The sequence below is a fragment of the Cebidichthys violaceus genome, unplaced genomic scaffold (assembly GCF_023349555.1).
Source record: "Cebidichthys violaceus isolate CVI_PGR_0920_01 unplaced genomic scaffold, fCebVio1.0.p SCAF_1, whole genome shotgun sequence".
Lineage (NCBI taxonomy): Eukaryota > Metazoa > Chordata > Actinopteri > Perciformes > Stichaeidae > Cebidichthys > Cebidichthys violaceus.
Window position 1 is genome coordinate 297,681 of NW_027176262.1, and position 13,542 is coordinate 311,222.

Here is a 13,542-nt window from a genome sequence, read left to right on the forward strand (position 1 = left end):
ACTGCCCTGCTGGAGCAGAACCTCCACACACTGGACACCATGCGGGTCTTCAATGACAAGGTGAAGCACACACACACTTGAAACTAGAGATTGAGACCATAAACTCATGTTTACAATGTTTACTGAGGGAATAAATCAAGAGAGAAGTAGAGTAATTTTAGACTAGACTTCTATACAACCAGAGGAGTCGCCCCCTGGTGGACACTAGAGAGAATGCAGCTTTAACACATGATGAACTGAAGAACTTTAAAGGATCTTCAGAAATGCTCCTGTGTCCTCCTGTGCATGTTTTGTTTTAATTGCTGACTCAGCTCAATGCTCCTTCCTCCTCCTCCTCCTCCTCCTCCTCCTCCTCTTCTTCTGTCATGTGCTCCTCCAGAGTCCAGAGGAGGTGTTCATGGAGATCAGGCGTCCTCTAGAATGGCACTGTAAGCAGATGGATCACTTCGTGGGCCTCAACTTCAGTGCCAACTTCAACTTTGCGCTGGTGGGCCACCTGCTGAAAGGTAAAGAAAGAACTCCTCCTGGTCTCCAGGACCTGTTGAGTCCTTCAGTGTCCCGTCCGTCCTCATTGTCCCTCTCCTGTGTCTCCAGGCTACAGACACCCGTCTCCCACCACAGTAGCGAGGACCGTGAGGATCCTGCACACGCTGCTGGCTCTGATCAGCAAGCACTTGAAGTGTGACAAGTTTGAGGTCAACACCCAGAGTGTGGCCTATCTGGCTGGTACGACACACACACACACACACACACACATGTGTGAGACACCCTGAAGAAGCAGAAGCACTACGAGGACCAGTATCTATAGAACCCTCCCTCCATCTTCTCTGCTCTTCTTTCAGCCCTGCTTACCGTCTCTGAGGAGGTCCGAAGTCGCTGCAGCCTCAAACACAGGAAGTCCCTCCTGATCTCTGACCTGTCCGTGGACCCGGTCCCCATGGACACGTACTCCACCCACATCATCGACCCCAGCTGCAGGTGAGCCGAGGAAGACCCGATCCCAGTGTGTCGCGCTTTGGCAGTGAGTGGTTTTAAAATGAAACTGTCCGCTCGCCCACAGAACTCTGCGGGAGACTCAGCCGTGGACGTCGCCTCAGGTGTCGGAGCGCTACCTGTCGGCCCACCACTACCCCACGGTGGGTCAGATCAGTCCCCGGACACGCAAGTCCATGAGCCTGGACATGGGCCAGCCCTCGCAGGCCAACACCAAGAAGCTGCTGGGTACGGGTCAGGGTTCCTCTCCTCCAGCTCTCTGTGAGGTCACAGCTTACACTCAACGAGCTGCATCGCTCTCTAGAACCAGAACCAGAACCAGCTTTAGTACGCATACAAGCAGTGTGACTCTGGTTTTCTCTCAACGTACAAACATAGAATATACAAATACACAAGAAAACTATCAAAACAAGCATACACGTGTAACTATGTTCACTATAAGTACTCCTCAGAGAACGATGATGATGATGATGATGATGATGATGTTAGTGAAGCTACAAAGATGAGCAGTGTACCTCAGAGAGCTCATAGACCGTAGAACTATCCTCCTCAGAGAGGACTGTGGAATAATCCAGAGTGTAACGTCTGCTGGTTCCTCCAGGCACCAGGAAGAGCTTCGATCACCTCATATCGGACTCTAAAGCACCAAAGAGACCGGAGATGGAGTCGGGTATGACCACGCCCCCTAAGATGAGGCGAGTAGCGGAGAACGACTACGAGATTGGTGAGCTTCCTTCTGCGTCCTAATGTCTCCTGATGTCTCCTTCCGACTCCTGTTGTCTCCTTCTGTCTCCTGTTGTCTCCTTCCGTCTCCTGTTGTCTCCTTCCGTCTCCTGTTGTCTCCTTCTGTCTCTTGCTGTCTCCTGATGTCTCCTTCCGTCTCCTGATGTCTCCTTCCGTCTCCTGATGTCTCCTTCCGACTCCTGTTGTCTCCTTCTGTCTCCTGTTGTCTCCTTCCGTCTCCTGTTGTCTCCTTCCGACTCCTGTTGTCTCCTTCTGTCTCCTGTTGTCTCCTTCCGTCTCCTGTTGTCTCCTTCCGTCTCCTGTTGTCTCCTTCCATCTCCTGTTGTCTCCTGATGTCTCCTTCCGTCTCCTGTTGTCTCCTTCCGTCTCCTGTTGTCTCATGTTTGAGGACAGATGTTTGACTTTTATCCTCTCGTTGTTTTTATAATCAGAGACTCAGAGAATGGGAAACTCTCACCTTCGCAAGGTGTCCGTGTCCGAGTCCAACGTCCTGCTGGACGAGGAGGTGCTGACCGACCCGAAGATCCAGGCTCTGCTGCTCACCGTGCTGGTGAGGAAACGACGAGTGTTTGTTCCTGAGCTCCTGTTGGTTTACGCTCTGTTCTATTGTCTTCATCGTCTTCGTTGTCTTCAGGCCACACAGGTGAAGTACACCACGGACGACTTTGACCAGAGGATCCTGTACGAGTACTTGGCCGAGGCCAGCGTTGTCTTCCCGAAGGTGTTTCCTGTCGTGTAAGTCCAGTCTTCTCTTTGCTGGGTTGTTTTATGGGGTTCCTCAGTCTCATTATGTTCCACATGTTCCACAGCTGAGAGCAACATCTGGTGGTAGGAGTCAGTGTTCTGGTCCAGTGTTCAGATGAACCTCAAACTGGTTTTAAGTCTTCACTCCGGCCTTAAGCTGAGTTTACCGTCACTAAAGAGTGACGTGTGCAGACGTCAGTCACAGGACAGAGACCAACGAGCCTCACCGGGTCTCTGGGTCAGAACTGAGTCTCTAAAGATACCATGTGGACTTTGTGACTAACTAGTCTAACTGCTAACTACTACTAGTCAGTCTGTCTCTGAGCTGACCTCAGGTGTGTTGTGAACAGAGTGACCTGAAGACTCATTTAACGTGATGATGAATCATAATACGTGTTTCTACCGTCAACTCTTCAACATGTTGACAGAAGGGTTCATGTCAAAGTCTTCATCTATACGTTTGTGTCTCCTCCTCCTCCTCCTCCTCCTCCTCAGCCACAACCTGCTGGACTCTAAGATCAACACGGTTCTGTCCATGTGTCAGGACACCAACCTGCTGAACCCGGTCCACGGCATTGTGCAGAGTGTGGTGTACCACGAGGAGTCGCCCCCCCAGTACCAGCCCTCCTACCTCCAGAGTAAGACACCTCCTCACCGTTACCCAGGTCACCTACAGCTGTGATCGTTGACCCTCTGAACTCCAACCTTCTTCTCTTCAAGATAAATGTCCTCCTCTGTGTTCAAGGACCGTCGGACAGATACAAATGTGACGATAAAGATGCTTTTTACAGCTTCTGGCTGATAAACGGAGCTGATTTTGGTGACTTTTCAGTCCCGCCGGTGGGTTTTTGGGGATAAGAGGGTTAATTGATGAGCTCTGTGTCTTTATTAAGAATGTTCACCTCCTCATCCCCCCCACCTCCCTTCTCTCACTCCCTTCTCTCACTCCCTTCTCTCACAGGCTTTGGCTTTAATGGTCTCTGGAGGTTTGCTGGACCGTTCTCTAAGGTATGAAGGGTTCATGTCCTCTTCTTCTTTCTCTGAGCCACAAATTCAGCTTCTAAACACTTTACAGTTCTGCAACCAGTCTATCAATGGGTGAAGTGATATATGAGACTCACACACTCACACACTCAGTCTGTCTCTCTGTCTCTCTTTCTGTCTGTCTCTCTCTCTCTCTCTCTCTGTCTCTCTCTCTCTCTGTGTCTCTCTCTTTCTCTCTCACACTCTCTCTCTCTCTCTCTCATTACATTACATTTCAGTCATTTAGCAGACGCTTTTATCCAAAGCGACTTACAATAAGTGGATCAACATTGGTAATCAAAAGAACTACTAGTCACCAGAAGTCATAAGTTCATTTCCTTTTCCAAACAAGCATCTAAGAGCATGAAGCAGAGCATAACTCAGAGCCAAAGTACAGAAACAAGAAAAACAGTTAGTGCTATAAGTAATACGAATACAATAAGTGGTGAGTGGAAGGCTCAGGGTAGCACTTCCTGAAGAGGTGAGTCTTCAGCCTGATGAAAGATGGGCAGCGACTCTGCTGTCCTGACGTCAATGGGAAGTTCATTCCACCACTGTGGGGTCAGGACAGAAAACAGACGTGACCGGGTCGATCGGCCGCCAGGACATCTGAGCGACGGGGCGACCGATCACCCCGAGGCAGCAGAGAGAAGTGGTCGGGCGGGGTTGTAGGACTTGACCGTGGCCTGGAGATATGAAGGAGCTGTTCCTTTCACTGCCCTGTATTCTAGCACCAGAGTCTTAAACTGGATGAGCTCTTACAGGTAGCCAGTGTAGAGAACGGAGAAAGGAAGTTGTGTGGGAGAACTTGGGGCGATTGAACACCAGGTGAGCTGCGGCTTTCTGGACAAGCTCCAGAGGTCTGATGGCCGACGCCGGGGCTCCGGTGAGTAGAGAGTGTCAGTAGTCCAGGCGGGAGATGACAAGAGCCTGGATGAGAACCTGCTCCGTCTCGTCAGTGAGGAAGGGACGAATCCTCCTGATGTTGTAGAGCAGGAATCTGCAGGAGCGTGTAACTAATGGAATGTTTGCTGAGAATGACAGTTGGTCATCCAGGGTCACACCCAGGTTCCTCGCAGTCCGAGTCAGCATCACCACGGTATCATCAATGGTGATGGACAGGTCCCGGTGCGGGCAACCCTTCACCAGGAGGAACAGTAGCTCAGTTTTGTCCAGGTTGAGCTTGAGGTGGTGTGTCGTCTCCACTTGGGTGTCACCGGAGGAAATGACAAGACCAGCTGGGTGTCATCGGCATAACAACGGTTGGAGAAGTCATGCGAGCGAATAACAGAACCCAGAGATGTTGTGTAGAGCGAGAAGAGAAGGGGGCCCAGGACTGAACCTTGAGGAACCACCGTAGTCAGCATGCGTGGTTCCGACACGGCCCCCCTCCAGGTCACCTGGTAGGATCGACCCGTCAGGTAGGATGCAAACAGGGAGAGTGCAGAGCCTGAGACGCCCATCCCCTCGAGGGTGGAGAGGAGGATCTGATGGTTCACAGTGTCAAACACCGCAGACAAGTCCAGGAGAATCAGGACAGAGAATCTCGCTCTCTCTCGCTCTCTCTCGCTCGCTCTCTCTCTCTCTCGTACTCTCTCTCGCTCTCTCTCTCTCTCGTACTCTCTCTCTCGTTCTCTCTCTCTCCCTCGTACTCTCTCTCTCTCTCGTAGTCTCTCTCTTATGCTCTCTCTCTCTCGTACTCTCTCTCGTACTCTCTCTCTCTCTCGTACTCTCTCTCTCTCTCGTGCTCTCTCTCTCTCTCCCTCTCGTACTCTCTCTCTCTCTCTCGTACTCTCTCTGTCTCTCGTTCTCTCTCTCTCTCGTACTCTCTCTCTCGTGCTCTCTCTCTCTTGTACTCTCTCTCTCTCTCGTACTCTCTCTCTCTCTCGTACTCTCTCTCTCGTACTGTCTCTCTCTCTCTCGTACTCTCTCTCTCTCTCGTACTCTCTCTCTCTCTCGTACTCTCTCTCTCTCTCGTGCTCTGTCTCTCTCGTGCTCTCTCTCTCTCGTACTCTCTCTCTCTCGTGCGAGTGTGTGTTCTGTTAGTGTGTTCATCTGAAGCTCACATGTGACTTGTTGAAACTCTCTCTACACTCACCGTGCAGCAAACCCAGATCCCGGACTACGCTGAGCTGATCGTGAAGTTCCTGGAGGCGTTGATTGACAGCTACCTGCCGGCGGCCGACGAGGAGCGAGGGGAGGAGCAGCTGAGGACGCCCACCTCCCCCTACCCCCCCACCAGCCAGAGCCAGCTCAGCATCACTGCCAACCTCAACCTGTCCAACTCCATGACCTCACTGGCCACATCGCAGCACTCACCAGGTCTGACACCGGGTCTGACACCGGGTCTGACACCGGGTCTGACACCGTGTTAACGTTAAAACTTTATTTACACTGTGACGGTTAACATTTAAACTTTATTTACACTGTGATGGTTAACATTTAAACTTTATTTACACTGTGATGGTTAACGTTTAAACTTTATTTACACTGTGATGGTTAACGTTAAACTTTATTTACACTCTGACAGTTAACATTAAACTTTATTTACACTGTGATGGTTAACGTTAAAACTTTATTTACACTGTGATGGTTAACGTTTAAACTTTATTTACACTGTGATGGTTAACGTTTAAACTTTATTTACACTGTGATGTTAACCTTAAAACATTATTTACACTGTGATGTTAACCTTAAAACATTATTTACACTGTGATGGTTAACGTTAAACTTTATTTACACTGTGATGGTTAACGTTAAACTTTATTTACACTGTGATGGTTAACCTTAAAACTTTATTTACACTGTGATGGTTAACGTTAAACTTTATTTACACTCTGACGGTTAACGTTTAAACTTTATTTACACTCTGATGGTTAACGTTTAAACTTTATTTACACTCTGACGGTTAACGTTTAAACTTTATTTACACTCTGATGGTTAACGTTTAAACTTTATTTACACTCTGACGGTTAACGTTTAAACTTTATTTACACTCTGATGGTTAACGTTTAAACTTTATTTACACTCTGATGGTTAATGTTTAAACTTTATTTACACTGTGATGTTAACGTTAAACTTTATTTACACTCTGACGGTTAATGTTATAACTTTATTTACACTGTGATGGTTAACATTTAAACTTTATTTACACGCTGATGGTTAACGTTTAAACTTTAGTTACACTCTGATGGTTAATGTTTAAACTTTATTTACACTGTGATGTTAACGTTAAACTTTATTTACACTCTGACGGTTAACGTTTAAACTTTATTTACACTCTGATGGTTAACGTTTAAACTTTAGTTACACTCTGATGGTTAATGTTTAAACTTTATTTACACTGTGATGTTAACGTTAAACTTTATTTACACTCTGACGGTTAATGTTATAACTTTATTTACACTGTGATGGTTAACGTTTAAACTTTATTTACACGCTGATGGTTAACGTTTAAACTTTATTTACACTGTGATGGTTAACGTTAACCATCACAGTGTAAATAAAGTTTAACGTTAAAACTTTATTTACACTGTGACAGTTAACGTTAAACTTTATTTACACTGTGATGGTTAACGTTAAAACTTTATTTACACTGTGACGGTTAACGTTAAACTTTATTTAGACTCTGACGGTTAACGTTAAACTTTAAACTTTGTTTACACTGTGATGGTTAACGTTAAACTTTATTTAGACTCTGACGGTTAACGTTAAACTTTAAACTTTGTTTAGTTTACTCTACTTTGTTTAGTTTACTCTACTTTGTAGATACTGAATTGTAAGTCGCTTTGGATAAAAGCGTCTGCTAAATGACTGTAATGTAATGTAATGTAATGTTTACACTGTGATGGTTAACCGAGGTTCAGACTGTTGTCGTGTCCTCTGTCCTCCAGGTGTGGACAAGGAGAACGTCCAGCTGTCTCCCAGCTCCGCTCTGTCCAGTGGGGGGCGCACTCGCCATGGTTCAGCCAGTCAGGTCCAGAAGCAGCGCAGCGCCGGCAGCTTCAAGAGACCGAGCATCAAGAAGATCGTGTGATGATCCCTCTGGAGAACACCGTCCTCCTCCTCCTCACTCCCCAGGTCTGCCAGACCTCATGTTGCACTCCACCTCTTCCTCTCTTTTTATTTTCCTCCTTCTTCATGGTTGTCGCTCTGGCAGTGAGTTTTTTTTTTTTGCATTGAGGAGGAAACTTTACATTTTTTTGCTGCTTCAAATATTCCATTTGGGGCGGCGCAACAAGGGGGAGGAGCTTCTGTCGGATCGACGGAGGTCACGTGTGAAACTATCGGGGGGGGTAATCCCTCTGAGCCTGATGGGAAAACATTTTGAACATAAAGGTTTAGTTTGGACCCAAACTGACCCGTCACACGTCCCTCGGCCTAACTTTTGATGGACCAAATGAAGCAGCATCATGGGGGGGTCCCGTGTCCTGTACATATTTTACATAGACAGATTATGTATAACTAGTCCTTAGTGCTAATCTTAGACGTCGACGTTTTCTCCATGGTGTGCCTTTGTCAGGGTTTTTCAATGTGTACAATTTGTAAAGTAAAAAGTCAAACCTTGCCGGGGGACAAAGAACACAGGTACTAATTATTATGGAGGTCGTCCACGTCACCCACGACGCGGGGGGGGGGGGCCTCTAATGATCGTCAAAATATACAATCATCCATATACCCTGTTGCCTGAAGTATTTATCCTGTACAGCTAGATAGTGCTACACACAAAACAAATCTTCTTTTCAAACTCTTTCCCAAAAAAGAATAAAAATAAAAAAAATTATCTTCTTTTCAAACACTTTCAATGTATCAGCGGGGAGACGGCAGAACACTAGAGGGACATGTAACCTGTAAATAGCTCCCGGCTTCTCTTTCTTTGCTTTTATTCAGCTGTTTATCGTCCTTTGTTTTTATTATCAGCAGCATTTTTTTTTATTTGTTTACACATTGACAAGGACAAGTGTGTAAAAGGCAATAATCCTCAACTCTCAAACTCCTTCAACCACAACAGAGAGAAACGTCCACTTCCTTTATTGGTGACCTCCGTTTGAGAAGAAGAGGCCAGCGGAGCGCCGGGCGTTCGATCCCATCGCTCATCCGACTGTTCTCTAAAGGAAACGTCATTAAAGAGGCTTTAAACTTTGTTTTTTAGCAGCTAGAAACACAGAAACTTTTTATTATTTAACAACAAAAAGCTCATTTGAGTCCCTTCTTGGTGCTGTGAGCGGGTTTTTGGGGTCCAGAATAAAACGGGTCACAGCATCGAGACTGAAAAATAATGTTTCCAGTCACACTTAAAATAAACCAAAACCTCGTTCATCTCATCTGAGCTCAGTCGGCCTCAAATTCACTTGACCATTTGTGATCAGAAAACATCTTGAAACGTTAACGAGACGGAGAAGGACGACATCGGGACCACCTGAGCTCTGTTTGGTGGAACCAACAGTAAACTGGTTTGGTCCCTGATTCTCCAGCTCATCTAGAGTAAAGAGGTTGTGTTTAGTTGTGATACTTGAGGTTATTGATGCAGAAGTCGGCTACAAATGCCAAAAAATCAATTTTCTGGGCACATTTGGAGATCAAATCACTGACACATAACCACCGACTGGTTTCTGAGGCGCTGTAGTGTTCAGACAGTTGAAGGTGTTTCTAACCAAATCTAAAGCAGCTGTCGGTTTCCTTTTATTTCACGGTGTTTTCATCTTTCAGAGTTGGAACCTGCTTGAAGTAGCTCATCCGTTGTCTGTATTTACTCGTAGTTATTTGCTGTGAATACGGAACAATTGGCACAAGAACCCAACGAATGTTTGATATCGTTGAGAAGCAGCGTGTCCAATCTGCCCGATAACGCTCAAATAAAAGCTCACTGTGAATGGAATCTCAGATCTAAAGCTCCTCGGTTTCTCTGTGGTTCGTTGGTTTCAGACGTCCTGACGTCGTGGTTCCGGGTCCTGTAGAACCAGCTGTGGTAGTTCGGACTGTTTGGTTGAAGTAGGACTGGGTTTGTCCAAACGCTGCTGTCCTGCCTTAACATCTATGCACGGCAAAGAGTTGAGTATTGTTGTACAACTCTGACTTTATTATTTCAGCGTCTCCACTCGCGTCGTTTCATCTGAGAATCGGTTCACTGCTGTTGTTCGTAGTCTGAGAGAATGTGTGATCGTCTTCTGTCCATGCCGCTCAACACATGATCATTACTTTGAAACAGTATTTTTTAATTCAACTTTACGTAAAGGGAAGACTCAGAACTGAATTAATTGGTCCAGTTTAGCAGATTAATCGGGTCCATCAGAAACTTTTTACTTGTCGCCCTCCGTCACGAACAGATGTGTGAAGGGAGACTTTCAGTAAATTGGGTTATTTCAAACTGAAGGTCCAACACAATTTGACTTTGCCAATTGGTGCGTGAAGCGCATTTGATCATCTAGTCTGTTTCGGAAAAAGGTGGTTTCAGACGCCATCAAGCCCCCGATTAGTTTACCGTGTTTAAAAATCAACCTTTCGTCTGTTCCTACTACAAACAGGAAGTCAGTTTTAAAGTAGTAAAGCCCGCCTTTTGCTTTGATTGGCTGCCATTGACTTCGTGCCTGGTTCTAACATTTTAGAATATTTTAACTTTTATGCTAAAAAAAACGCTACAAAAACGTGACGTGGACATACCGTAGGACAACTTTTTTTTTTTTTACGGGTTTCTAGCGAGTCTCTGATTGATCGGAGCCTCAACAAAAAATTAAACTCAGAATAACTGACTGATGTAGCTTTCAGTGAAACATCAGCCCTCATTCCTAATGTAAAAAGTCCAGAGTCAAGCATGAAAGTTCATCACCTTTAAGTTAAAGTCGCGTTTTCATCTCCTCTAAATTGTTAAAGTCGTGTTGTCATCATCTTTTAGTTGTTAAAGTCATGTTTTCATCACCTCTAAATTGTTAGTCATGTTGTCATCACCTTTTAGTTGTTAAAGTCATGTTTTCATCACCTCTAAATTGTTAAAGTTGCGTTTTCATCATTTCTAAGTTGTTAAAGTCACGTTGTCATCACCTCGAAGTTGTTAGTCATGTTTTCATCACCTCTAAATTGTTAAAGTCATGTTTTCATCATTTCTAAGTTGTTAAAGTCATGTTTTCATCACCTCTAAATTGTTAGTCATGTTTTCATCACCTTGAAGTTGTTAAAGTCATGTTTTTCTGATCCAGGATGTTCGGATATATAGGTACGGATTGTCAGGATTTTAGCTAAAGGTACAAATTTATTCAGATTTCCACAGAAACGTTGCTTGATTTTAACTGGATCCATCGTCTCTACTCAACACTTTTCACGTTTCTTTAAACTGTTTAAGCTACATTCCCTGATTTTCCTCTAAAATGAGCCTCACAGACCTTCAACTACAGAATCAGTGACTGTACCTTTAATAAGTAACAAACCGGGGGGGAAGCACCTGAAGGCAAGGTTTATTTGAGCTCCGTGTTTAGCAGATTGCCATCGTTTTTGTTTGACTTGTTGTGTGAATGGAAATATTAAGGATTATGTATCCATAACCTCTTAAACAAGTGGTTGACTTGCACTAAGTTAAAAACAGTCATGGGTTTGTAAAGATGAAAAAAAACCTCAAAATGTGGCATGTTTTATTTGATGTTATGCAAAATCTAATGTCTGTAGAGTAATAGTCTGAGTTTTGTTTTATTGCAGTATGTGTGATAATTGTAAATACTTTGTGTACAATTTGAGATGGTATATTTACTACACTGTACATACATGTGATATTGTATCATTTTGTTTTTGTAAAGCAGTTAGTTCCTGTATAATAATATACAAATTGAACTATTCCAGTGTTAGTAATAAAATGTTTTGCTCTCCAGTGTTTGAACTTGCGTGATAACAAAACACTTCAAGTTTAAATCCCAAAACTACGATGATGTTTCTTTACGGCGTCAAAGTCATCAAGAGATGAACAATCCCACAATAAGAAATGAAGCAGTTCATTACATGTAGAGGCTTATGATCCACAACGCCGCCGGCTGTGAGCGGATGAAATGATATATTCTTAAAATCACAAATGTGGTTTCAGAAGCAGCGGGCTTCCAGTTTATCTGAAGCTTAATTACATTACATTACATTACAGTCATTTAGCAGACGCTTTTATCCAAAGCGACTTACAATAAGTGCATCAACATTGGTAATCAAAAGAACTACTAGTCACCAGAAGTCATAAGTACATTTCCTTTTCCAAACAAGCATCTAAGAGCCTGAAGCAGAGCATAACTCAGAGCCAAAGTACAGAAACAAGAGAAACAGTTAGTGCTATAAGTAATACGAATACAATAAGTGCAACAAACTAGTATGAAAACAATAAGCGCTAAGTGGAAGGCTCAGGGAAGCACTTCCTGAAGAGGTGGGTTTTCAGCCTGCGCCGAAAGATGGGCAGCGACTCCGCTGTCCTGACGTCAGTGGGAAGTTCATTCCACCACTGGGGGGCCAGGACAGAAAACAGCCGTGACCGAGTCGATCGGCTGCCAGGACCTCTGAGCGACGGGGCGACCAATCGCCCCGAGGCAGCAGAGCGAAGTGGTCGGGCGGGGGTGTAAGGCTTGATCGTGGCCTGGCGATAGGAAGGAGCTGTTCCTTTCACTGCCCTGTAGGCTAGCACCAGAGTCTTAAACTGGATGAGCTCTTACAGGTAGCCAGTGTAGAGAACGGAGAAAAGAAGTTGTGTGGGAGAACTTGGGGCGATTGAACACCAGGCGAGCTGCGGCTTTCTGGACAAGCTCCAGAGGTCTTATGGCCGACGCCGGGCTCCGGCGAGTAGAGAGTTGCAGTAGTCCAGGCGGGAGATGACAAGAGCCTGGATGAGAACCTGCTCCGTCTCGTCAGTCAGGAAGGGACGAATCCTCCTGATGTTGTAGAGCAGGAATCTGCAGGAGCGTGTAACGGATGAAATGTTTGCCGAGAATGACAGTTGGTCATTCAGGGTCACACCCAGGTTCCTCGCAGTCCAAGTTGGCGTCACCACGGTATCATCAATGGTGATGGACAGGTCCCGGTGCGGGCAACCCTTTCCCGGGAGGAACAGTAGCTCAGTTTTGTCTAGGTGGTGTGTCGTCTTCCACTTCGAGATGTCAGCCAAACACGCAGCGATGCGCGTCTCCACTTGGGTGTCACCGGGGGGAAATGACAAGACCAGCTGGGTGTCATTGGCATAACAATGGTAGGACGAGAAGAGAAGGGGGCCCAGAACTGACCCTTGCGGAACCCCCGTAGTCAGCATGCGTGGTTCCGACACGGCCCCCCTCCAGGTCACCTGGTAGGATCGACCCGTCAGGTAGGATGCAAACAGGGAGAGTGCAGAGCCTGAGACGCCCATCCCCTCGAGGGATGAGAGGAGGATTTGATGGTTCACAGTGTCAAACGCCGCAGACAAGTCCAGGAGAATCAGGACAGAGGAGAGAGAGTTAGCTCTCGCGGCGTGAAGCGACTCTGTCACCGCAAGGAGGGCCGTCTCTGTCGAGTGACCCACTTTGAACCCGGACTGATGAGGGTCCAAAAAGCTGTTTTGGTGGAGATAGGAAGACAGTTGGTTAAAGACAGCACGTCCAAGTGTTTTGGATAGAAAGGGTAGAAGAGAAACCGGTCTGAAGTTCATGACATCAGAGGGGTCAAGTGATGGTTTCTTCAGAAGGGGGGTGACTCTGGCGGCCTTGAAGGCCGTGGGAAAGCATCCTGAAACAAGAGATGTGTTGATGAGGTGGGTGAGGAAAGGAAGGAGTTCAGTCGCAATAGACTGAAGAAGAGGGGAAGGGATCTGGTCAAGGGAGCACGTGGTGGGGCGGTTAGACGTAACAAGGTTGAGGAACTCGTTAGGGGAGAGAGGAGCCAGAAAGGGTAAGATGGGGCGTGGAGATGGGAGGGAGAGCTGTGGGGGCAGGATTGGACAGGGAGAGAGGGGCTGAGAGAAGGAGGATCTGATATCGTTTACCTTCTTGTCAAAGAAGTTGGCGAAATCATCAGGGAGAAGGGAGGAAGTAGGAGGAGGGGGTGGGGGTT

The 13,542-nt window shown here is 46.0% G+C and overlaps 1 protein-coding gene across 1 annotated transcript in view; it reads left to right on the forward strand.

Annotated features, from left to right (window-relative positions):
* Positions 1–11,359, forward strand: part of nf1a (neurofibromin 1a) — an 80,798-nt gene extending 69,439 nt beyond the window's left edge. The window contains exons 47-58 of the mRNA XM_068731057.1: positions 1–60; positions 380–506; positions 595–726; positions 843–978; positions 1,061–1,221; positions 1,595–1,717; positions 2,169–2,287; positions 2,372–2,472; positions 2,977–3,119; positions 3,443–3,489; positions 5,610–5,826; positions 7,398–11,359. The exon at positions 1–60 is cut by the window's left edge and continues 81 nt beyond it. Coding sequence (XP_068587158.1) covers positions 1–60; positions 380–506; positions 595–726; positions 843–978; positions 1,061–1,221; positions 1,595–1,717; positions 2,169–2,287; positions 2,372–2,472; positions 2,977–3,119; positions 3,443–3,489; positions 5,610–5,826; positions 7,398–7,540 — 1,509 coding nt within the window. The 3' untranslated portion in view covers positions 7,541–11,359. The remainder of the gene's footprint in view (positions 61–379; positions 507–594; positions 727–842; positions 979–1,060; positions 1,222–1,594; positions 1,718–2,168; positions 2,288–2,371; positions 2,473–2,976; positions 3,120–3,442; positions 3,490–5,609; positions 5,827–7,397) is intronic.
* Positions 11,360–13,542: the final 2,183 nt, after the last annotated feature.